The sequence below is a fragment of the Coregonus clupeaformis genome, chromosome 29, assembly GCF_020615455.1.
Source record: "Coregonus clupeaformis isolate EN_2021a chromosome 29, ASM2061545v1, whole genome shotgun sequence".
NCBI classification, from domain to species: Eukaryota; Metazoa; Chordata; class Actinopteri; order Salmoniformes; family Salmonidae; genus Coregonus; species Coregonus clupeaformis.
In genome coordinates, this window is record NC_059220.1 from 38,482,666 (window position 1) to 38,509,315 (window position 26,650).

At 44.5% G+C, this 26,650-nt stretch overlaps 1 protein-coding gene across 1 annotated transcript in view; it reads right to left on the bottom strand.

The window, feature by feature from the left end:
* The window catches only part of LOC121571721 (E3 SUMO-protein ligase RanBP2-like), a 51,665-nt gene extending 25,620 nt beyond the window's left edge, over positions 1–26,045 (bottom strand). The window contains 18 exon segments of the mRNA XM_045208972.1: positions 4,447–4,547; positions 4,681–4,822; positions 4,956–5,039; positions 5,227–5,454; positions 6,328–6,459; positions 6,653–6,790; positions 12,176–12,334; positions 12,676–12,799; positions 19,602–19,789; positions 20,779–20,960; positions 21,061–21,361; positions 21,454–21,649; positions 21,806–21,948; positions 22,034–22,264; positions 22,605–22,757; positions 23,737–23,848; positions 23,960–24,027; positions 25,856–26,045. Coding sequence (XP_045064907.1) covers positions 4,447–4,547; positions 4,681–4,822; positions 4,956–5,039; positions 5,227–5,454; positions 6,328–6,459; positions 6,653–6,790; positions 12,176–12,334; positions 12,676–12,799; positions 19,602–19,789; positions 20,779–20,960; positions 21,061–21,361; positions 21,454–21,649; positions 21,806–21,948; positions 22,034–22,264; positions 22,605–22,757; positions 23,737–23,848; positions 23,960–24,027; positions 25,856–25,927 — 2,754 coding nt within the window. The 5' untranslated portion in view covers positions 25,928–26,045.
* Positions 26,046–26,650: the final 605 nt, after the last annotated feature.

The following is a 26,650-nucleotide window of genomic DNA, read 5'->3' on the forward strand; positions in this document are numbered from 1 at the left end:
CTCCGGGCAGCGGAGCGGAAATGGAAGAAAACTAAACTCCCTGCCGACCTGGCATCTTTTCACTCCCTCCTCTCTACATTTTCTTCATCTGTTTCTGCTGCTAAGGCCACCTTCTACCACTCTAAATTCCAAGCATCTGCCTCTAACCCTAGGAAGCTCTTTGCCACATTTTCCTCCCTCCTGAATCCCCCCCCCCTCTCTCTCTGTGGATGACTTCGTCAACCACTTTGAAAAAGAAGGTTGACGACATCCGATCCTCGTTTGTTAAGTCTAATGACACTGCTGGTCCTGCTCACACTGCCCTACCCTATGCTTTGACTTCTTTCTCCCCTCTCTCTCCAGATAAAATCCTGCGACTTGTGACTGCAGGCCGCCCAACAACCTGCCCGCTTGACCCCATCCCCTCCTCCCTTCTCCAGACCATCTCCGGTGACCTTCTCCCCTACCTCACCTCGCTGATCAACTCATCCTTGACCGCTGGCCATGTCCCTTCCGTCTTCAAGAGAGCGAGAGTTGCTCCCCTTCTCAAAAACCAACACTCGACCCCACTGATGTCAACAACTACAGACCAGTATCCCTTCTTTCTTTTCTTTCCAAAACTATTGAGCGTGCCGTCTTTAGCCAACTCTCTTGCTATCTCTCTCAGAATGACCTTCTTGATCCAAACCAATCAGGTTTCAGGACTGGTCATTCAACTGAGACTGCTCTTCTCTGTGTCACGGAGACTCTCCGCACTGCTAAAGCTAACTCTCTCTCCTCTGCTCTTGTCCTTCTAGACCTGTCTGCTGCCTTTGATACTGTGAACCATCAGATCCTCCTCTCCACCCTCTCCGAGCTGGGCATCTCCGGCGCGGCTCACTCCTGGATTGCGTCCTACCTGACCGGTCGCTCCTACCAAGTGGCGTGGCGAGAAGCTGTCTCCGCACCACGTGCTCTCACCACTGGTGTCCCCCAGGGCTCAGTTCTAGGCCCTCTCCTTTTCTCCCTATACACCAAGTCACTTGGCTCTGTCATATCCTCACATGGCCTTTCCTATCATTGCTACGCTGACGATACACAACTAATCTTCTCCTTTCCCCCTTCTGATAACCAGGTGGCGAATCGCATCTCTGCATGTCTGGCAGACATATCAGTATGGATGACGGATCACCACCTCAAGCTGAACCCTGGCAAGACGGAGCTGCTCTTCCTCCCGGGAAGGACTGGCCGTTCCGTGATCTCGCCATCACGGTTGACAACTCCGCTGTGTCCTCCTCCCAGAGTGCGAAGAGCCTAGGCGTGACCCTGGACAACACCCTGTCGTTCTCCGCCAACATCAAGGCGGTGACCCGCTCCTGCAGGTTCATGCTCTACAACATTCGGAGAGTACGACCCTGCCTTACACAGGAAGCGGCACAGGTCCTAATCCAGGCACTTGTCATCTCCCGTCTGGACTACTGCAACTCGCTGTTGGCTGGCCTCCCTGCCTGTGCCATTAAACCCCTACAACTCATCCAGAATGCCGCAGCCCGTCTGGTGTTCAACCTTCCCAAGTTCTCTCACGTCACCCCCCTCCTCCGCACACTCCACTGGCTTCCAGTTGAAGCTCGCATCCGCTACAAGACCATGGTGCTTGCCTATGGAGCAGTGAGGGGAACGGCACCTCTGTACCTTCAGGCTCTGATCAGTCCCTACACCCAAACGAGGGCATTGCGCTCATCCACCTCCGGCCTGCTGGCTCCCTTCCTCTGCGGAAGCATAGCTCCCGCTCAGCCCAGTCAAAACTGTTCGCTGCTCTGGCACCCCAATGGTGGAACAAGCTCCCTCACGACGCCAGGACAGCGGAGTCACTCACCACCTTCCGGAGACACTTGAAACCCCACCTCTTTAAGGAATACCTGGGATAGGATAAAGTAATCCTTCTAACCCCCCCCCAAATTGTAAAGTGGTTATCCCACTGCCTATAGGGTGAACGCACCAATTTGTGAGTCGCTCTGGCTAAGAGCGTCTGCTAAATGACGTTAATGTGCCCTTGAGCAAGGCACTTAACCCTAATTGCTCCTGTAAGTCGCTCTGGATAAGAGCGTCTGCTAAATGACTAAAATGTAAATGTAAAATGTATTAACATCTCAAGGCAGTTGGGACCATAGTCACCAAGAAAACAATTGGTAACACACTACGCCGTGAAGGACTGAAATCCTGCAGCGCCCGCAAGGTCAAGAAAGCACATATACAGGCCCGTCTGAAGTTTGCCAATGAACATCTGAATGATTCCGAGGAGAACTGGGTGAAAGTGTTGTGGTCAGATGAGACCAAAACAATTTGGAGGAGGAGGAATGCTGCCTATGACCCCAAGAACACCATCCCACCGTCAAACATGGAGGTGGAAACATTATGCTTTGGGGGTGTTTTTCTGCTAAGGGGACAGAACAACTTCACCGCATCAAAGGGACGATGGACGGGGCCATGTACCGTCAAATCTTGGGTGAGAACCAAGATGACCCAAAACAATGACCCAGAACAAAACCCAACAATGACCCAAAACACACGACCAAGGCAACAAAGGAGTGGCTCAAGAAGAAGCACATTAAGGTCCTGGAGTGGCCTAGCCAGTCTCCAGACCTTAATCCCATAGAAAATCTGTGGAGGGAGCTGAAGGTTCGAGTTGCCAAACGTCACGCTCGAAATCTTAATGACTTGGAGAAGATCTGCAAAGAGGAGTGGGACAAAATCCCTCCTGAGATGTGTGCAAACCTGGTGGCCAACTACAAGAAACGTCTGACCTCTGTGATTGCCAACAAGTACTAAGTCATGTTTTGCAGATGGGTCAAATACTTATTTCCCTCATTAAAATGCAAATCAATTGATAACATTTTTGACATGCGTTTTTCTGGATTTTATTGTTTTTATTCTGTCTCTCACTGTTCAAATAAACCTACCATTAAAATTATAGACTGATCATGTCTTTGTCAGTGAGCAAACGTACAAAATCAGCAGGGGATCAAATACTTTTTCCCCCTCACTGTATTTGGGGAGTTTCTCCCATTCTTCTCTGCAGATCCTCTCAAGCTCTGCCAGGTTGATTAGGGAGCGTCGCTGCACAGCTATTTTCAGGTCTCTCCAGAGATGTTTGATCGGGTTCAAGACCGGGCTCTGTCTGTGCCACTCAAGGACATTGAGACTTGTCCCGAAGCCACTCCTGCGTTGTCTTGGCTGTGTGTTTAGGGTCATTGTCCTGTTGGAAGGTGAACCTTCGCCCCAGTCTGAGGTCCTGAGCAATCTGGAGCAGGTTTTTATCAAGGATCCTGTACTTTGCTCCGTTAATCTTTCCCTCGATCCTGACTAGTCTCCCAGTCCCTGCTGCTGAAAAACATCCCCACAGCATGATGCTGCCACCACCATGCTTCACCGTAGGGATGGTGCCAGGTTTTCTCCAGATGTGACGCTTTGCATTCAGGCCAAAGAGTTCAATCTTGGTTTCATCAGACCAGAGAATCTTGTTTCTCATGGTCTGAGAGTCCTTTAGGTGCCTTTTGGCAAACTCCAAGCGGGCTGTCATGTGCCTTTTACTGAGGAGTGGCTTTTGTCTGGCCACTCTACCATAAAGGCTGATTGGTGGAGTGCTGCAGAGATGGTTGTCCTTCTGGAAGGTTCTTTCATCTCCACAGAGGAACTCTGGAGCTCTTTCAGAGTGACCATCGGGTTCTTGGTCACCTCCCTGACCAAGGCCCTTCTCCCCCAATGGCTCAGTTTGGCCGGGTGGCCAGCTCTAGGAAGAGTCTTGGTGGTTCCAAACTTCTTCCATTTAAGAATGATGGAGGCCACTGTGTTTTTGGGGCACTTCAATGCTGCATAAATTTTTTTGGTACCCTTCCCAGATCTGTGCCTCTACACAATCCTGTCTCGGAGCTCTACGGACAATTCCTTCTACCTCATGGCTTGGTTTATGCTCTGACATACACTGTCAACTGTGGGACCTTGTATAGACAGATGTGTGCCTTTCCAAATCATGTCCAATCAATTGAATTTACCACAGGTGGACTCCAATCAAGTTGTAGAAACATCTCAAGGATGATAAATGAAAACAGGATGCACCTGAGCTCAATTTCAAGTCTCATAGCAAATGGTCTGAATACTTATGTAAATAAGGTATTGGGTTTTTATTTTTAATACATGTGCAAAAATTTCTAAAAACCTGTTTTCACTTTGTCATTATGGGGTATTGTGTGTAGATTGATGAGAAAAAAAAAATAATTTAATCAATTTTAGAATAAGGCTGTAACGTAACAAAATGTGGAAAAAGTCAAGGGGTCTGAATACTTTCCGAATGCACTGTATATATTGTGTGAAAAAAATCAAGATATGATTTTTTAGGCCATATCGCCCAGCCCTACTGAAAAGACTATCCCACTTTAAGTAACTAAACCATTCTGAATTCTTAAAGAATCCCCAGGTATAAACACATACCTTTGTTGGGGTAACATTGGCTGCCGTACGAAGGAGATACTGTCCGGCGTTATAAGCAGGGGATTGATTGTAATACATAGAGGGTGCCTGTGTTGTGGTAACTGTAAACAAAAAGAGAAGATGAAATATGTTATAATCAACATTCATATTGAATATCCTAGCAACATTGCCATTTCAGTATTCCTTATAACACACAGTCAAACTACACAACCCAGTTGTGTACTGTGTTCCTACCAGTGAGGGGTGCTCCATGGAAGGTCTGTGCTGGGGGGTAGCCCTCCTGCATGCGCTCAGCCACATACCCATCTCCATACATCCTTTGTTGGGGTGACACCATGCTGTCTGACGAGTGATGCCTCAGGTCATGGACCTCATTCTGCAACACAACCACACAGCACTTATCAACACAGAAACCATGCATGAACATCTATAATCTAATGAATAGGCACACTTGACATGGCTAACATCCATCTCCCATATCCTCAAAGACAATGAAGCCAGGGGCTGACCTTGAGGCTCTCCACCTGCTGGCAGAGCATCTGCAGGAGGGACTTCTGGTCCTCCGCCCAATGAGGTGGCGTCTTGGGGGAAATCTGCAAACGGAGGAGAAAAAATGGCAATCAATCTTTTTGTTCTATTTTCCATCAAGGTATTTCAATTATTTAGGCGAGAAAAACAACCTGTACGGTAAATCTGAGTACATGTATGTCCATGTTTGAAAAATAGGAAGAGCGACTGTCTCCCATATGATTATAAGTCAACATTTATAATTAAATGTACCAGGTGTCTTTTGGAGGGAGAGGCCAAGCTCTTGCTGGGGGAGGGGGTTAATGGGGCGAATTTGACACGAGAGACTGAGGCAGCAGGCTTAGTAAACTGAAGGCTGGAGTGGACCGGTCCATCCTCCTCCTCCTCCTCCTCCTCTTCATCCATCGCTTCTCCACTCTCCCCCAGCTGCTGTTTCACATCGTTCAGGAGATCCATCACCTCCTCCATCGACATGGGCAGCTGGAACATAACACAGCGAATATGGTTGAATGTCATGCTTCCAACTCTTAAATCTTTGATTATATGAAGGGAACTGTAGCCTACTGTTCAGATGGGTTAAATGGAAATTGAAATCTGGACACTGACTGTAGGTCTATAACCTTTCACCGAGCCTTAATATTAACTGCTGCAGAATTAAGCATTTCTTGCAGTAAAATGATACACCAAATGTAGGCAAAAACGTTACTCAGGAACAGGAGTGGAGAACTATAATTTATTTATTTCAGCATCTTGAAAGAATGCGAATGCTCAGTTAGATACCATTGGTAGAGATGCCATCTTTATCCGCATCATAAAAGCTGATAGTACTTCAACCACACAAAATATGCATCCAAGCTGAACTGAAATCTTACCAGAAATTATTTGGCTTGTTTTCACAGCTTTCCATTTCCTTACAACCGGTCAAACGGATGTCAATAGAACATTTTGCACAGAAAATCTTTCCTGTTTTTGTTGAGTTATTGCATTTTCTCAGATGTCAACTAGATTGAAGCATTCATTCTATCGATTTATGACATCATTCTGTTGAGCAAGGGTTTATTTAGTCTTCTAGGGCAACATTTAATGACAAGAGAAGCTGCATGTATCTAATAGCCTACCAAAATGTCAGAAATTATAAGCAGAAACGTATCAAAATCATGCACAAAACAATAATGCACCCCATCAAAGAATTGTTCTGAAGTCTTTGACTACAGCGCATCTGCGGGTTAGGGTCGGGTGCGTGCCTCAGATTTTCACTTTATCACATAATCAGGCAGTTGCGGATGGGTTATTAGCAATTGCGGGCGGGTGAACAAACAGCTGGCCTGTGCACCACTAGTGTGTGTGTCTAACCTTGTCCATGTCGTCAGCGTTGGCGTTGTAGATCTTGGACAGGTAAGTTCTGAACTTCCTGAGGAACATGATGCACCTGTCCTGAGTCTCCTCCACCCCGCTACCAGCCTCCTCAGACAGACGCTGGAAGATCTACAAACACACAGCGATATACCAAAAGACACAATTCATAACAAACGCATTTTGTATGGTAAAACATTAAAGATAAATAAAAATGCTGGCTGAAATGTGTTTGTTTTTTACTGGCAGCTTCACTTAAAAGCATGGTGAAAGTGCAGGTGACAGACTAAGACCAAGGTAGAGCAGTGAACCCCTCACTACATACCCTAGCTAGGTGCCAGTTAGACGAGATGTTGTTGATGGTCTCCAGGGTAGCGATAGCCTCCTCTGTCTTCCCCTCGATGTCCAGAAGGGTCGCAAACGCTATCCTGGCCTCCTCCTCAAAGCCCTTCACTGATGGGATCTGCGATGAACACAAACACAAACTCACTGAGCAATGCATACATTAAAACTCGTCTTGTCAATTTTCTAGATTGGCAACAGTGATTACATCACGCTGGAGGGAATGGCAGACGTTTTACAGGCTCTTGACCAATTGTGTTATTTTGTGTCTTTTTTTTGCCCTGATCTGAACTTTTTTTGTACATAATGTTTCCGCCATCGTTTCCTATGACCGAAAAGAGCTTCTGGATATCAAAACAGCTATCACCAACCTCGATTTAGGCCCTAATCCCCTACACTCGTAGAAGGCGCTATAGAGGCCGGCACACGGGCACCCTGGTGAGATCGTCTCTAGCCTCTGTTCTATTGGCAAATGTGCAATCGCTGGAAAATAAATTGGACGAGCTCTGTTCGAGACTATCTTATCAATGGGACATTAAGAACTGTAATATACTATGCTTCTTGGAGTCACGGCTGAACAAGGACATGGATAATATAAATCTACCTGGTTTTTCAATGCATCGGCAGGACAGAACGGCAGATCCAGGGTGGTGGTGTGTGTCTCTTTATTAACAACAGCTGGTGTGCAATCTCTAATATTAAGGAAGTCTGATGTTCTGCTCGCCTGAGTTAGAGTACCTCATGATAAGCTGTAGACCATACTATTTACCAAGACTATTCATCTGTATTTTTCGTAGTTGTATTTACGCCACAAACTGATGCTGGCACTAAGATCGCTCTCAACAAGCTGAATAGGGCCATAAGCAAACAAGGAAATGCTCATCCAGAGGCGGCGCTCCTAGTGGCCGGTGATAATTGTATATTTTATATGTACTTTTACCCTTTTTCGTGATATCCAAATTGGTAGTTACAGTCTTGTCCCATCGCTGCAACTCCCTTACGGACTCGGGAGAGGCGAAGGTCGAGAGCCATGCGTCCTCCGAAAACACGACCCTGCCAAGCCGCACTACTTCTTGACACACTGCTCGCTTAGCCCAGCCGCACCAACGTGTCGGAGGAAACACCGTCCAACTGGCGACCGGTCAGCTTGCAGGAGCCTGGCCCGCCACAAGGAATCGCTAGAGCGCGATGGGAGAAGGAAATCCCGGCCGGCCAAACCCTCCCCTAACCTGGACGACGCTGGGCCAATTGTGTGCCGCCTCATGGGTCTCCCGGTCACGGCCGGCTTTGACACAGCCTGGGATCGAACCCGGTGCTGTAGTGACGCCTCAAGCACTGCGATGCAGTGCCTTAGACCGCTGCGCCACTCGGGAGCCTGTTTTACCTCATTTCTACCAGCATGTCACCTGTGCAACTAGAGGGATAAAAACTCTAGATCACCTTTACTCCACACACACAGAAAGGCATAGAAATCTCTCCCCGCCCTCCTTTTGGCAAATCGGACCATAACTCTATCCTCCTGATTCCTGCTTACAAGCAAAAACTAACAGGAAGTACCAGTGACGCGCTCAATATGGAAGCGGTCCGATGAAGCGGATGCTAAGCTACAGGACTGTTTGGCTTGCACAGACTGGAATGTGTTCCGGGATTCATCCGACGGCATTGAGGAGTTTACCACATCAGAAACCGGGCTTCATTAACATCGATGACGTTGTCCCCACAGTGACTATACGTGCATTTCCCAACCAGAAGCCATGGATTATAATAATAATAATAATAATAATAATAATAATAATAAGCCATTTAGCAGACGCTTTTATCCAAAGCGACTTACAGTCATGCGTGCATACATTTTTTTTTTTTTTGTGTATGGGTGGTCCCGGGGATCGAACCCACTACCTTGGCGTTACAAGCGCCGTGCTCTACCAGCTGAGCTACAGAGGACCACATTACACGCAACATCCACACTGAACTAAAAAGGCTAGAGCTGCCACATTCAAGGACCAGGACACTAATCCGGAAGCTTATAAGAAATCCCACTACACCCTCAGACGAACCATCAAACAGGCAAAGTGTCAATAGAGGACTAAGATCGAATCCTATTACACCGGCTCTGACGCTTGTCGGATGTGGCAGGGCTTGCAAACTATCACGGATTACAAAGGGAAACCCAGCCGAGAGCTGCCTTCTATTCTCGCTTTGAGGCAAGCAACACTGAACATGTGTGAGAGCACCAGCTGTTCCGGAATACTGTATAGTGCCCTTGAGCAAGGCACTTAACCCTAATTGCTCCTGTAAGTCGCTCTGGATAAGAGCGTCTGCTAAATGACTAAAATGTAAAAAAAAAAAAATGTATCATTACTCTCTCCATAGCCGATGTGTGTAAGACCTTTAAACAGGTTAACATTCAGACGGATTACCAGGATGCGTACTCAGAGCATGCACTGACAAACTGTAACCTGTCTAAATGACTACCACCCCGTAGCACTCACATCTGTATTTGTATTTATTAGGGATCCCCATTAGCTGTTGCCAAGGCAGCAGCTACTCTTTCTGGGGTCCAAACACACTAAGACACTTACATTACAAACAGTTGAAGTCGGAAGTTTACATACACTTTAGCCAAATACATTTAAACTCAGTTTTTCAAAATTCCTGACATTTAATCCTAGTAAAAATTCCCTGTCTTAGGTCAGTTAGGATCACCACTTTATTTCAAGAATGTGAAATGTCAGATTATATGTAGAGAGAATGATTTATTTAAGCTTTTATTTCCTTCATCACATTCCCAGTGGGTCAGAAGTTTACATATACTCAATTAGTATTTGGTAGCATTGCCTTTAAATTGTTTAACTTGGGTCAAACGTTTTGGGTAGCCTTCCACAAGCTTCCCACAATAAGTTGGGTGAATTTTGGCCCATTCCTCCTGACAAAGCTGGTGTAACTGAGTCAGGTTTGTAGGCCTCCTTGCTCGCATACACCTTTTTAAGCCATTTTGCCACAACTTTGGACGTATGCTTTTTGGAAGACCAATTTGCGACTAAGCTTTAACTTCCTGACTGATGTCTTGAGATGTTGCTTCAATATATCCACATCATTTTCCTTCCTCATGATGCCATCTATTTTGTGATGTGCACCAGTCCCTCCTGCAGCAAAGCACCCCCACAGCATGATGCTGCCACCCCCGTGCTTCACGGTTGGGATGGTGTTCTTCGGCTTGCAAGACACCGCCTTTTTCCTCCAAACATTACAATGGTCATTATGGCCAAACAGTTCTATTTTTGTTTCATCAGACCAAAGGACATTTCTCCAAAAAGTACGATCTTTGTCCCCATGTGCAGTTGCAAACCGTAGTCTGGCTTTTTTATGGCGGTTTTGGAGCAGTGGCTTCTTCCTTGCTGAGCGGCCTTTCAGGTTATGTGGATATAGGACTCGTTTTACTGTGGATATAGATACTTTTGTACCCGTTTCCTCCAGCATCTTCACAAGGTCCTTTGCTGTTGTTCTGGGATTTATTTGCACTTTTCGCACCAAAGTACGTTCATCTCTACGAGAAAGAACACGTCTCCTTCCTGAGGGGTATGACGGCTGCCTGGTCCCATGGTGTTTATATTTGCATACTATTGTTTGTACAGATGAACGTGGTACCTTCAGGCATTTGGAAATTGCTCCCAAGAATGAATCAGACTTGTGGAGGTCTACCATTTTTTTTATGAGGTCTTGGCTGATTTCTTTTGATTTTCCCATGATGTCAAGCAAAGAGGCACCGAGTTTGAAGGTAGGCCTTGAAATACATCCACAGGTACACCTCCAATTGACTCAAATTATGTCAATTAGCCCATCAGAAGCTTCTAAAGCCATGACATCATTTTCTGGAATTTTCCAAGCAGTTTAAAGGCACAGTCAACTTGGTGTATGTAAACTTCTGACCCACTGGAATTGTGATACAGTGAATTATAGGTGAAATAATCTGTCTGTAAACAATTGTTGGAAAAATTACTTGTGTCATGCACAAAGTAGATGTCCTAACCGACTTGCCAAAACTATAGTTTGTTAACAAGAAATTTGTGGAGTGGTTGAAAAACGAGTTTTAATGACTCCAACCTAAGTGTATGTAAACTTCCGACTTCAACTGTATAAAACAAAAGATAAAACAGTACATCTTATAACATTATTACACCACTACATATCTACAATCCAAAATGTATAATACCACTATACAACAATATTACAATGTACGTGTGTAGAGTGCGTGTGCTAGCGCTTGTGTGTGTATGCGTGTCTGTACCTGTGTGTGTCTCTTCACAGTCCCCAATGTTCAATAATGTGTATTTTTTGCAGTTACCTGATGTGGAGTAAAGTTCCATGTAGTCATGGCTCTATGTAGTACTGTGCACCTCCCATAGTCTGTTCTGGACTTGGGGATTGTGAAGAGACCTCTGGTGGCATGTCTTGTGGGGTATGCATGGGTGTCCGAGCTGTGTGCTAATACATTCAGCTTGTCAACACTTCTTACAAAAACAAGTAGTGATGAAGTCAATCTCTCCTCCACTTTGAGCCATGAGAGATTGACATGCATATCATTAATGTTAGCTCCCCTTGTACTGTAGCCATGAAATGCTTTGAAAGGCTAGTCATGGCTCACATCAACACCATCATCCCAGAAACCCTCGACCCATTCCAATTCGCATACCGCACCAACAGATCCACAGATTATCTCTATTGCACACCACACTGCCCTTTCCCACCTGGACAAAAGGATCACCTACATGAGAATGCTGTTCATTGACTACAGCTCACTAAGCTAAGGACCCAGGGACTGAACACCTCCCTCTGCAACTGGATCCTTGACGGGCCGCCCCCAGGTGGTGAGGGTATGCAACATCATATCTGCCATGCTGACCCTCAACACAGGGGCCCCTCAGGGGTGCGTGCTCAGTCCCCTCCTGTACTCCCTGTTCACCCACAAATGTGTGGCCGTGCACGACTCCAACACCATCATTAAGTTTGCAGACCACGCAACGGTGGTAGGCCTGATAACCGCCGATGATGAGACAGCCTATAGGGAGGTCAGACCTGGCAGTGTGGTGCCAGGACAACAACCTCTCCCTCAATGTCAGTAAGACCAAGGAGCTGATCGTGGACTACAGGAAATGGGGGGGGTCCGAGCACGCCCCCATCCACACCGACAAGGCTGCAGTGGAGCAGATCGAGAGCTTCAAGTTCATCTTTGTCCACATCGCTAAGGACCTATCATGGTCCAAACTAGGGCTGACCCCATTTAGTCGACTGTTTGGTCAATAGGCTGTTGGTCAACCAAGATGTTTTTAGTTGAGCCGTGGCAAATCTGCACCTGTTGAATTCGGTGCATGTGACCAATAAAATTCCATTTGATATCAAAAGTCTACACACATGCCAATGCTTTAACTCAACAGACTAACACAGTGTTTTGGCAGGCTGGGTTCAAACCTAGTTGGTCAGAGAAGCAGCTGTGGTGGTAGCTCACCTCTATGTCTCTAGAGGGGAAGTGTATGAACAGGGGGTCCAGGGGTCCAGGGATGCCGCGTCTCCTCTTGATCTTGTCCAGCAGGGGGAGCACCACCTTCCAGTAGTGGACACAACGCCCTATAGACTCCTGGTCGTAGTAGGAGTTCATACCAAACCCCTGGAAATCATATCACATCACATCACAACAGATGTTTAATCTAAATGCAGAAATGTCATTCCTTCAAATCATTCATTATAACTAAGGACACCACATTCAGTGTTGCATTCTCACACAGAATGTATTTCGTTTTACATAGTTATAATTTAAGTTACCTAAGGAATTTTGTGGAATATTCTTGCTAGTCCGAGTTATAAATAATAATCATACAAAATGATAAATACTATTGAGTAAATATCAGAGGTAATCATTTCAGACAGACACCTAGCACATATGTTCACTAATGCAGTGTGTGACAGAAAAAGGCAGGTGTCCCGTCTGGCCGAGGTGTGCGTCTGTACCGTTGAGCTGAGGTGCTGGGCCCAGTGTATGGGCAGGGCTGGTTGAAGGCCATGTTTCTCTCCGGCTCGCAAGGTGCTTAGTCCATGTTGAACCGTCATCCTTAGTTTGGCTGACATGCCAGGCCTACAAACACAGATACACATACAGAGTATTATACATAGTAGGAATGCAGACAGAACCAGCACCATAGACATGTTAACCACAGAGCAATCAGTCAGCTTGTCTTCTCCATCCTGGGCCTTTATATTTTAACACCGACCTTATATCAGACCTTATGGTAAAACTTGACACCCAGCATCATAACCATGTCATAATATGTCATAACAGCTGACAAATTGTCATAACATGGTCAAAATACTGTCATGACCCATATATTTACACCTAATGCATATTGCATTTTTTTATGGCTGGTTATGACATCTACATAGGAGTGTTTTATTTATTAAAATAGGTTTTGTGGGTTTTGACACTTATGTAGGTGTCATAACCAGCCATAAAATACCGCAATATGTCACAACAGCTGTAAATACACTGAACAAAAATATAAACCCAACACGCAACATTTTCAACGATTTTACTGAGTTACAGTTCATATAAGGAAATCAGTCAATTTAAATAAATTCATTAGGCCCTAAATCTATGGATTTCACATGACTGGGCAGGGGCGCAGCCATGGGTGGGCATAGGTCCACCCACTTGGGAGCCAAGCCCTGGCAATCAGAATGAGTATTCCCTGACAAAAGGGCTTTATTACAGACAGAAATACTCAGTTTCATCAGCTAGCCGGGTGGCTGGGCTCACAGGTGAAGAAGCCGGATGTGGAGGCCCTGGGCTGGCGTGGTTAAACGTGGTCTGCGGTTGTGAGGCCGGTTGGACGTACTGCCAAATTCTCTAAAAAGACGTTGGAGGTGGCTTATGGTAGAGAAATGAACATTCAATTCTCTGGCAACAGCTCTGGTGGACATACCTGCCAATTGCAATCTCCCTCAAAACTTGACATCTGTGGCATTGTGTTGTGTGACCATACTGCACATTTTAGAGTAGCCTTTTATTGTCCCCAGCACAAGGTGCACCTGTGTAATGATCATGCTGTTTAATCAGCTTCTTGATATGCCACACCTGTCAGGTGGATGGATTATCTCGGCAAAGGAGAAATGCTCACTAACAGGGATGCAAACACATTTTTGCACAAAATTTGAGAGAAATGCGATTTCTGGGATCTTTTATACAACACTTTCCATATTGCATTTATATTTTTGTTACATATACATACACATATACATATATATATATATATATATATATACACACACACACATACAGTGAGGGAAAAAAGTATTTGATCCCCTGCTGATTTTGTACGTTTGCCCACTGACAAAGAAATGATCAGTCTATAATTTTAATGGTAGGTTTATTTGAACAGTGAGAGACAGAATAACAACAACAAAATCCAGAAAAACGCATGTCAAAAATGTTATAAATTGATTTGCATTTTAATGAGGGAAATAAGTATTTGACCCCCTCTCCATCAGAAAGATTTCTGGCTCCCAGGTGTATTTTATACAGGTAACGAGCTGAGATTAAGAGCACACTCTTAAAGGGAGTGCTCCTAATCTAATTTTGTTACCTGTATAAAAGACACCTGTCCACAGAAGCAATTCATCAATCAGATTCCAAACTCTCCACCATGGCAAAGGCCAAAGAGCTCTCCAAGGATGTCAGGGACAAAATTGTAGACCTACACAAGGCTGGAATGGGCTACAAGACCATCGCCAAGCAGCTTGGTGAGAAGGTGACAACAGTTGGTGCGATTATTCTCAAATGGAAGAAACACAAAAGAACTGTCAATCTCCCTCTGCCTGGGGCTCCATGCAAGATCTCACCTCATGGAGTTGCAATGATCATGAGAACGGTGAGGAATCAGCCCAGAACTACACGGGAGGATCTTGTCAATGACCTCAAGGCAGCTGGGACCATAGTCACCAAGAAAACAATTGGTAACACACTACGCCGTGAAGGACTGAAATCCTGCAGCGCCCGCAAGGTCCCCCTGCTCAAGAAAGCACATATACATGCCCATCTGAAGTTTGCCAATGAACATTTGAATGATTCAGAGGAGAACTGGGTGAAAGTGTTGTGGTCAGATGAGACCAAAATCGAGCTCTTTGGCAACTCAACTCAACGTGTTTGGAGGAGGAGGAATGCTGCCTATGACCCCAAGAACAGCATCCCCACCATCAAACAAGGAGGTGGAAACATTATGCTTTGGGGGTGTTTTTCTGCTAAGGGGACAGGACAACTTCACCGCATCAAAGGGACGATGGACGGGGCCATGTACCGTCAAATCTTGGGTGAGAACCTCCTTCCCTCAGCCAGGGCATTGAAAATGGGTTGTGGATAGGTATTCCAGCATGACAATGACCCAAAACACACGACCAAGGCAACAAATGAGTGGCTCAAGAAGAAGCACATTAAGGTCCTGGAGTGGCCTAACCAGTCTCCAGACCTTAATTCCATAGAAAATCTGTGGAGGGAGCTGAAGGTTCGAGTTGCCAAACGTCAGCCTCGAAACCTTAATGACTTGGAGAAGATCTGCAAAGAGGAGTGGAACAAAATCACTCCTGAGATGTATGCAAATCTGGTGGCCAACTACAAGAAACATCTGATCTCCGATTGCCAACAAGGGTTTTGTCACCAAGTACTAAGTCATGTTTTGCAGAGGGGTCAAATACTTATTTCCCTCATTAAAATGCAAATCAATTTATAACATTTTTGACATGCGTTTTTCTGGATTTTTTTGTTTTTATTCTGTCTCATTAAAATGCAAATCAATTTATAACATTTGACATGCGTTTTTCTGGATTTTTTTGTTATTCTGTCTCTCACTGTTCAAATAAACCTACCATTAAGTGGGCAAACGTACAAAATCAGCAGGGGATCAAATACTTTTTCCCCCTCACTGTGTATATATATATACACATACATATATATATACACACACACAACCGTTTAAATGTTTGGGGTCATTTAGTAATGTCCTTGTTTTCTAAAGAAAAGCAATTTTTTTGTTCATTAAAATAACATAAAATTGATCAGAAATACAGTGTAGACCTTGTTAATGTTGTAAATGGCTATTGTAGCAGGAAACGGCTGATTATTTTATGGAATATCTACATAGGCGTACAGAGGCCCATTATCAGTAACCATCAGTCCTGTGTTCCAATGGCACGTTGTGTTTGCTAATCCAAGTTTATAATTTTAAAAGGCTAATTGATCATTCGAAACCCCTTTTGCAATTATGTTAGCACAGCTGAAAACTGTTGTGCTGATTAAAAAAGCAATAAAACTGGCCTTCTTGAGACTAGTTGAGTATCTGGAACATCAGCAATTGTGGGTTTGATTACAGGCTCAAAATGGCCAGAAACAAATAACTTCCTTCTGAAATTGCTTTTCTTTCGAAAACAAGGACATTTCTAAATGACCCCAAACTTTTGAACGGTAGTGTGTGTGTGTAATATATATATATATACACATACATACATACATACACACACACATACAGTACCAGTCAAAAGTTTGGACACACCTACTCATTCAAGTGTTTTTCTTTATTTTTTACATTGCAGAATAATAGTGAAGACATCAAAACTATGAAATAACCCATATGGAATCATGTAGTAACCAAAAAAGTGTTAAAAAATCTAAATATATTTTTTATTTGAGATTCTTCAAATAGCCACCCTTTGCCTTGATGACAGCTTTGCACTCTTGGCATTCTCTCAACCAGCTTCATGAGGTAGGGACCTGGAATGCATATCAATTAACAGGTGTGGGGGGGGGGGGGTATACATAAGATAGCCCTATTTGGTAAAAGACCAAGTCCATATTATGGCAAGAACAGCTCAAATAAGCAGAGAAACAACAGTCCATCATTACTTTAAGCCATGAAGGTCAGTCAATATGGAAAACGTCAAGAACTTTGAATGTTTCTTCAAGTGCAGTCGCAAAAACCATCAAGCGATATGATGAAACTGGCTCTCTTGAGGACCGCCACAGGAATAGAAGACCCAGAGTTACCTCTGCTGCAGAGGATAAGTTCATTAGCATTACCAGCCTCAGAAATTGCAGCCCAAATAAATGCTTCAAAGAGTTCAAGTCACAGACACATCTCAACATCAACTGTTCAGAGGGGACGGTGTGTATCAGGCCTTCATGGTCGAGCTGCTGCAAAGAAACCACTACTAAAGGACACCAATAAGAAGAAGAGACCTGCTTGTGCCAAGAAACACGAGCAATGGACATTATACAGGTGGAAATTTGTCCTTTGGTCTGGAGTCCAAATTGGAGATTTTTGGTTCCAACCGCCATGCCTTTGTGAGACGCAGTGTGGGTGAACGGATGATCTCCGCACGTGTAGTTCCCACCATAAAGCATGGAGGAGGAGGTGTTATGGTGCTTTGCTGGTGACACCGTCTGTGATTTATTTAGAATTCAAGGCACACTTAACCAGCATGGCTACCATAGCATTCTGCAGCGATACGCCATCCCATCTGGTTTGGGCTTAGTGGGACTATCATTTGTTTTTCAACAGGACAATGACCCAACACACCTCCAGGCTGTGCTGCATCAGATGACCTGGCCTCTACAATCACCCGACCTCAAGCCTATTGAGATGGTTTGGGATGAGTCGGACGGCAGAGTGAAGAAAAAGCAGCCAACAAGTGCTCAGCATATGTGGGAACTCCTTCAAGACTGTTGGAAAAGCATTCCAGGTGAAGCTGGTTGAGAGAATGCAAAGAGTGTGCAAAGCTGCCATCAAGGCAAAGGGGGGCTATTTGAAGAATCTCAAATATAAAATATATTTAGATTTGTTTAACACTTTTTTGGTTACTATATGATTCCATATGTGTTATTTCATAGTTTTGATGTCTTCACTATTATTCTGAAATGTAGAAAATAGTAAAAATAAAGAAAAACCCTTGGTGTGTTCAAACCTTTGACTGGTACTATATATGTATGTATGTATGTATGTATGTATGCTTTCGACTCTGTCAACCACCGCATTCTTATTGGCAGACTAAATAGCCTTGGTTTCTCAAAGGACTGCCTCGCCTGGTTCACCAACTACTTCTCAGATAGAGTTCAATGTGTCAAATCGGAGGGCCTGTTGTCTGGACCTATGGCAGTCTCTATGGGGGTGCCACAGGGTTCAATTCTTGGGCCGACTCTTTTCTCTGTGTATATCAATGATGTCGCTCTTGCTGCTGGTGACTCTCAGATCCACCTCTATGTGGACGACACCATTTTGTATACATCTGGCCCTTCACTGGACACTGTGTTAACAAACCTCCAAACGAGCTTCAATGCCATACAACACTCCTTCAGTAGCCTCCAACTGCTCTTAAACACTAGTAAAACTAAATGCTTCAATCGAACGCTGCTGGCACCCGCCCACCCGACTAGAATCACCACTCTCGACGGGTCTGACCTAGAGTATGTGGACAACTACAAATACCTAGGTGTCTGGTTAGACTGTAAACTCTCCTTCCAGACTCACATTAAGAATCTCCAATCCAAAGTTAAATCTAGAAAGGCTTCTTATTTCGCAACAAAGCCTCCTTCACTCATGCTGCCAAACATGCCCTCGTAAAACTGACTATCCTACCGATCCTTGACTTCGGCGATGTCATTTACAAAATAGCCTCCAACACTCTACTCAGCAAATTGGATGTAGTCTATCACAGTGCCATCCGTTTTGTCACCAAAGCCCCATATACTACCCACCACTGTGACCTGTACGCTCTTGTTGGCTGGTCCTCACTACATATTCGTCGCCAAACCCACTGGCTCCAGGCCATCTATAAATCACTGCTAGGCAAATCCCCGCCTTATCTTAGCTCATTGGTCACCATAGCAACACCCACCCGTAGTATGCGCTCCAGCAGGTATATCTCACTGGTCATCCCCAAAGCCAACACCTCCTTTGGCCGCCATTCCTTCCAGTTCTCTGCTGCCAATGACTGGAACGAATTGCAAAAATCTCTGAAGCTGGAGACTTATCTCCCTCACTAACTTTAAGCATCAGTTGTCAGAGCACCTTACCGATCACTGCACCTGTACAGCCCATCTGAAATTAACCCACCCAACTACCTCATCCCTATATTGTTATTTATTTTGCTCATTTGCACCCCAGTATCTCTATTTGCACATCATCTCTTGCACATCTATCATTCCAGTGTTAATACTAATTGTAATTATTTTGCACTATAGCCTATTTATTGCCTTACCTCCATAACTTGCTACATTTGCACACACTGTATATATATTTTCTGTTGTATTTTTGACTTTATGTTTTGTTTTACCCCATATGTAACTCTGTGTTGTTGTTTTTAATCGCACTGCTTTGCTTTATCTTGGCCAGGTCGCAGTTGTAAATGAGAACTTGTTCTCAACTGGCTTACCTGGTTAAATAAAGGTGAAATATATATTTTTTTAAATAAAAGTATGTATGTATGTATGTATGTATGTATGCATGTATGTATGTATGTATGTATGTACATACATATATATACACACATACATACACATATATATACACACATACATACACACATATATCTAATGAGTGTTATGACCATATTATGACATGTTATGTCATATGTCAGCTGTTATGACATGGTTATGACCGTGTTATGACGCTGGGTGTCAAGTAAAGTGTTACCGACTTATATTATATCAGTTTGTGTAGTCCCATGTGGCTCAGTTGGTAGAGCATGGCAGTATGAAAATGTATGCACTCACTACTGTAAGTCGCTCTGGATAAGAATGTCTGCTAAATGACTCAAATGTAAATGTAAAATGTAGTAAAACGCTTGATTTCAGACAACTATCACATAACTATAGCAATTAACCCATCGTGACTCACGCAGCTCGTTTGTGTATGAGGCTGTAGACTGCGTCCCACCAGTCCCGCTGTCTTTCTGTGGAGAGGAGGCGGAGGAGGGGCAGGGGCAGGCAGCGGGGCTCATGGAGTTGCTGTTGACCAATAGAACTGATCCTGGCGCTCTCCTGGAGCTGGGTGTGACTGCACCACACCACCCCACACAGGAACACCTAGAGAGAAGGGAATCACCCCAGTGTATTGTCATAAGAACAACCCAAACAAGCTCATCGCATTAGTTCTTAGCGCATTAGAGGTCATTGTATGAATGAAAAATTAAGCAAAAGGAAGCCATCAATGATATGATACGAAGGACAGTATTATGATTGTTATAAGGCTGTAACAGAACAACATAGATATTGTTAGTGCTGAGCGACTAACCAAAATGTTGGGTATTTTTCCGTTTTTTAAACAACTAATTGACCGACGTAGTTCAATTATTTGAAATCCATTTTGTTCCGTTTTTTTCTGAGCTCAATGCGCACATACGCTGCAGTTTCTCCAGAGATAAATTAGATAATATCCGAAATGTGCGATGTAGTAGGGAGTTGTAGTTTCCAACAGGCCAATGTTCTACATAGTTTAGTGCAGAAAATGTGATAATCAACTAACAATAACCATAATCCATTGCGCAGCTAATAGACGGTCTGCGTTTCTTTTACGCCTGCTATGTAAGGGAAAGAAGAATGAGCGATCAAGAAGTAATTCCAAGAGAGCAGTTTCTTCATGAGGGAGTACCTGAAAATACATGATCTAAGTGATTGATAGTTGGTATTCAGCAGTCAGTATGCCTTATTTACTTTGAAGAACTACTAAAATAGTGATTTTGTCAGACAGCAGCTCTATAGAGATGAGATGACTTGAAATAATAAAGTCATCAAATAAAACAAATTCAATATATACAACTGAAATATTTTATTAAAGTAATGTGAATAACTGATGGTTAATTAGTGATAGCAGTCATGGGCAGTCACTAACATCATGGGACTTTTATTAATTGTTTTATTCTGTGTTGTTACAGCATTCAACCCACATAACGCATAGCGCATTTAATGTTACAAATAATAGAAACCGAAAATTGTAATTATTTTGTAATAATCTAAACAACCCCAATAAAATCGCTCAGCACTAGATATTTTAGAGCCACCCCGACCAAACCCACCTCCAGGTCTAGCAGGCAGATGGACTCTGGTGTGTTGGTGTCCAGTTTGGAGGTCTCCAGGGTGAGCCTGGGGAACAGCTGTTTGAGCCAGTCCCTCAGAGCAGGCCTCTGGGCCAAGAGAGACCATTGGAGGCCCAGCCAACACAGCTGCTGGAGATCCCCACCATGGAGCTGGATGGAGCCTGGACACAGGAGGGAAAAAAGTTACACAGAGATCTTATGTGTGAGATCAGCTGGGCTCCTGTTCTGTAGAGCCAGACACCGTTATCACACACATCATACCGTTATCCCATTTGGTGAGGTCAGATATCTCTGGAGCCTGTGTGTTGATGGAGCGGATGTCGTCGTTGCCGATGAAGGAAGTCCCGGCCGGAGCCAGAGGCCCAAACAAAAGCTCAAACAAAGAGCCCTGACCACTACGGTTCCCAAACGCCTCCACCACCTCTCTGACAAAGGTGTGTGTCTCGGGCTTGAGGTTGAGCAGCATGTGTCCAGCCTGGCTCTTTCTGTCACTGGCCAGCAGCTCCAGAGGCTGAGAAGGAGACTGGTCCCCTTTAGACACCTTGCTCTTCGGCCTGGGGACCTAAATAGGACAAGTAGGAAGAATTAAAAGAAGTTGGATACAACGGGGACTGTTATTTGCTACATACAAAGCTTCTAGCTTGTGTGTGTTACCTGGTAGGCCAGTAGATAGCAGAGAGCAGCCAGATCAATGACATCCCTCCACTGCTGTTCTTTCTCCTGAGCCATCTTCAGCAGCAGAGTGCCAGCATGCAGGTACAGATGTCCCCTCATCTCCACATAGACCTCAGACAGATCATCCGTTACACTGCCCGCTGCCTTCTTCAGGCCCTGCATCGCACAGTCAAAACTACACACAGAGAGATGGGGTTAAATACTCACACACACACACACAGTGCTACAATCTAATAGGACTCTACAGAGTGGTGCTCTAATGAAGGAGCTCTGTTGGTAGACTAGTTCAGCATTCACGTGTCCCTGCCTAGCCTGGTTCTGACAAACACACCTCCAGAGGGCCTGGATGCTAGGCTGCAGTCCTTTCCCCGACAGAGTCAGTCTCAGCAGGCTGCAGAGGGCCAAAAGTAGCTCTCTCTGCAGACGTTGACTCATCTTCTCATTGGACGAAACACTGGGCTGGGCTATGAACTCCTGAGAAACACACACAATTCAGCACTTTACCATCGTACATGTAATTCCATAAGAATATATTGTATGGTGTGAGCATCCTGCTGACCTGTAGAGTGTGTACTACAGTAGAGTACCAGTCCAAGCTGGATCTAAGCAGGCCTCTCTTCTCTGTGGCCAGACAGTGTTTGACAGCCTCCTCCAGCCTGCCATCGGAAGAGAACAGCTGAACCAGCTTGACGTTGATATGGGCATCGCCAGGCCTCACAGCCAGCTCCGCCTGCAGTAGGTCAAACAACTGGTTCCATCCCTGCTGGCCCTGTCGATTCAGTAGACGCTCCTATAGGGGGTAGATGGAGAGTTAGTTAAGTAGAGCAAGGATTTTTAAACAGCTGTTTCTAGCCTCCGTGCCCGTCTGCTCCGAAACAACTGTTCCTGAGAGAGAGTGAGGAGGGCATATGCATTAAACAGATGCCAGCTCAACCGGCACTCCTGGCGAGGGGGTGAGTGGTGCGGGTAATGACCTTGGGTCAAACCTTTGCCACAGTTTGTAAACGATCATCCAGTCACAATGCAGTCAGTCTTTAGCCTTGACCCACTATTTTAGGTTAGGCACACCATTTTAAACAGCCTAAAAATGCTTTTAATACAGGAAATCAATACTGCGCTAGAGCTCTTACCTTGAGGTTGAAGACAGCAGGGTGTCCAGGCAGCAGCTTGGCAGCTTTCTCCACCCAGAACTCTGCTCTGCTGTCTCTCTCGGTCTTACTGACCAGCAGCTCAGCCACCTTCAAAACCAGGTCCCTCTGGGCTGGGTTCAGGTCCACAGACCGCTGGACACACAATTAAAAGACCTGATCCCATTGCATATAGGGCTGGGCGGTATGGACTAAAACTATCAGAATGAGTTGCCAATTCCTTATATAATTGTGTTTTATGCTTATTGCACATTTATAAAACACAGACTAGACAGCTAGTATAACAGTCTTTGGCTAAAATGCTGCTAGCGGTACTGCAATGCCGTTCGCGACAAAAAGCATACATTTTCCAGAATCAATCTTCATTGATACTCCCGTTTCAGTAGCGTCTACTCTGCATGCAATTTGAGGAGTTGACATAAAAAAAGGGTGTTAGAAAGGTTAACTACTCCTCTAATACCATAAAATAATGTCTCGATGTGTTTAGGTGTCCATATGACCAATTCTGTTGGACCAAACCGCAAATATCGAGTTAAAACCGCTTGTCAGAGAATAAGTGTTGCCACTCATCTTTGCTGTTGAGTGGCAGGGGGAGGGGCTTGGTGTGTGTGTGTAAACAGAGAGGAAGAGGTGAAGTGAGAGGTTTCACTCTCGCCAAAATCTGTCCAAAATAAGCCCAATGCGTTTTCTATGGGCTTATTTTGGACCTCAGCTGCCTTCCCTCCTTTGTGACAACGACTCCCATTGTTAGAGAGGAGACATGAGCATCTTGTCATTATATACAGATCACTGGTGTAAATGGGAAGGTGCACACAGCACAGAAGAAGCGAAGGAGACAAGACCAAAAAGACATGAGAACAAGCGGACATAATCGCTCATAAAAACGAGAAGAAAAAAAGACTTGATTTTTGCAAAACAGGCATTTGGAATACCAAGCTAAAACATTAATTCGATATATTCCCCAGCACTAATTGCATACATAACTGGCATAGTTGTTTCTTCAAAAACAAATCAATCATATCAAACTGGATGACTGATGAAGCCTAATGGACAAGGTAATCGGATACTATAGCAGTAGTATGTAAGTTGGCAACTGAGAAGGATCTCAGCTTACCTTGTAACATCCTACGGCCTTGTTGATATCTCCTTCCCTCTCATAAAGTTGGCCCAGGAACTTGTGTGCTTTGGGATCTCTTTCCGCCACCTTCAGATATGCTGATACATGTCTAACAGAGGGGACCAGGCATTCAGAATAGAACCACAATACACACAAAAACTGCATCGTTACCCACTTCAATATGTCAACGTCGTCTGTGTAGGTTGTGTTCTGGGCTTACCTTTTAGCAAGTTCATACTCCTTAGCCTCGAAGTATAATTTAGCAAATAAAAATCCTTTAATTGGTTTCTGTGGAAAGAACATATAGGCCTAATTTAAAATAAGGTTACACTCTTAGTTATAACAACTAGATCGCTAACTATGTCGCTCTTGCTGCTGGTGAAGCTCGGATCCACCTCTATGCGGACGACACCATTTTGTATACATCTGGCCCTTCATTGGACACTGGGTTAACAAACCTCCAAACGAGCTAAACGCCATACAACACTCCTTCCGTAGCCTCCAACTGCTCTTAAACACTAGTAAAACTAAATGCATGCTCTTCAACCAAATGCTGCTTGCACCCGCCCATCCGACTAGAATCACCACTCTCGGCGGGTCTGACCTAGAGTATGTGGACAACTACAAATACCTAGGTGTCTGGTTAGACTGTAAACTCTCCTTCCAGACTCACATTAAGCATCTACAATCAAAAGTGAAATCTAGAAAGGCTTCCTATTTCGCAACAAAGCCTCCTTCACTCATGCTGCCAAACATGCCCTCGTAAAACTGACTATCCTACCGATCCTTGACTTCAGCGATGTCATTTACAAAAGCCTCCAACACTCTACTCAGTAAATTGGATGTAGTCTATCACAGTGCCATCCGTTTTGTCACCAAAGCCCCATATACTACCCACCATTGTCATTGTGACCTGTACGCTCTTGTTGGCTGGCCCTCACTACATATTCGTCGCCAAACCCACTGGCTCCAGGTCATCTATAAATCACTGCTAGGCAAATCCCCGTCTTATCTTAGCTCATTGGTCACCATAGCAACACCCACCCGTAGTCTGCGTTCCAGCAGGTATATCTCAATGGTCATCCCCAAAGCCAACACCTCCTTTGGCCGCCATTCCTTCCAGTTCTCTGCTGCCAATGACTGGAACGAACTGCAAAAATCTATGAAGCTGGAGACTTCTCTCCCTCACTAACTTTAGGCGTCAGTTGTCAGAGCAGCTTACCGATCACTGCACCTGTACACAGACATTCTGAAATTAGCCCACCCAACTACCTCATCCCCATATTGTTATTTATTTTGCTAATTTGCACCCCAGTATCTCTATTTGCACGTCATCTTTTGCACATCTATCATTCCAGTGTTAATACGAAATTGTAACTATTTTGCACTATGGCCTATTTATTGCCTTACCTCCATAACTTACTACATTCGCACACACTGTATATATATTTTCTGTTGTATTTTTGACTTTATGTTTTGTTTACCCCATATGTAACTCTGTGTTGTTGTTTTTAATCACACGGCTTTGCTTTATCTTGGCCAGGTCGCAGTTGTAAATGAGAACTTGTTCTCAACTGGCTTACCTGGTTAAATAAAAATAAAAACTAGCCAACATTACTAAAGTTAGCTAAAACGGTAGCTAGTTAGCTAACTAATTAGCTGGATCCATTCAAGTATAAATGGTTAGGTATGTACAAATGTCAGATAGGTAATGATGGCTGTTTTTCAACGGATCGTAGGTAGAGTGACACAGCCATAGCCTGTGTGATAACTAGCTAGCCGGCATAATGCAAGCTGATGGGCAGGTTTCAAAAGTTAGCCCGCCCTGCTGCCCGCGTTTTCCACGAGGAAGTGTTCCTTGCGAGGGATGAACTTGAGGTGTCCCAGTTCCTAACTTAGTTAGGTACGGTAGCTAGCAAAATTATCCGTTAGCTACTTGTTGTTGTTTACAAGGTAGCCTATTAATAGTATGTGGATAGCTACGTTCAATGCTTAATGTACTGTTAGATGTAATAGCTACCAGCTCGGTGTAGCTATTTGCCAGGCCAAGATGGCAGTTAGCTTAGCCTAGCTAGCTAGTATACGCAGGCTGAAGAGCCGGTTGGGGCTGACTCACCTCTTTGAGCGAAGGAGAGGAACTCTGTACTGAAGAAATATAGCGGTCCACTTCCGCCTTACTTCGCCGCATGGCTGTGTAAAGTGTATTTTCTTCTTATTCAAAACTAAAATCGCTTCGAGTGACAAAACTCATCCGAAAAAGCAGGAATCGTAATTATTTCCCCCCACTGCTTAGCTAAAGCCCTTTCTACCCGCTTCTTCTTCTTCGTCAATGAGGTTTAACGGCGGTTGGCATCCAATTTGTTGCATTACCGCCACCTACTAGACTGGAGTACAACTCCCTTATATTTTGCTTGAAAAATAAAATACAGAAATACCCTACCATCTAACACTACACTCACAAATAATGTATTTAAATATATTAATTCCTACCTCATGCCCTCAACATGAAATGATGGGACATCACCACTTAACACTCCCGTAACTCTTCTGATGTCAAGTCTCGCACACCCGAATACCTCTCTGCAGCTGCCACCACAACCTCAATTTTCTTCGACTTACGTTCCATCCCTGCAGTAAAATTAATAACCATTGCTATAAATGCTCAAAATCCAATCTTACTGAAACATATATCACTTGTTGGCCTATCCCTCTGTACTGGTACAAATCTACTACTCCCCCCCCCCTTGACTCCTCTACTTTCTTCACTGCCTCAGCATATGACAACTTCTTCACTACTCTTACCCTGGAAACCTCAACCTGCTTCTCTCGCACAGGACATTTCTGATCCCCAGCCCCATGGCCACCCCTACAATTAGCACGTACCACTACTTTCCCCAATGCTACACATTCC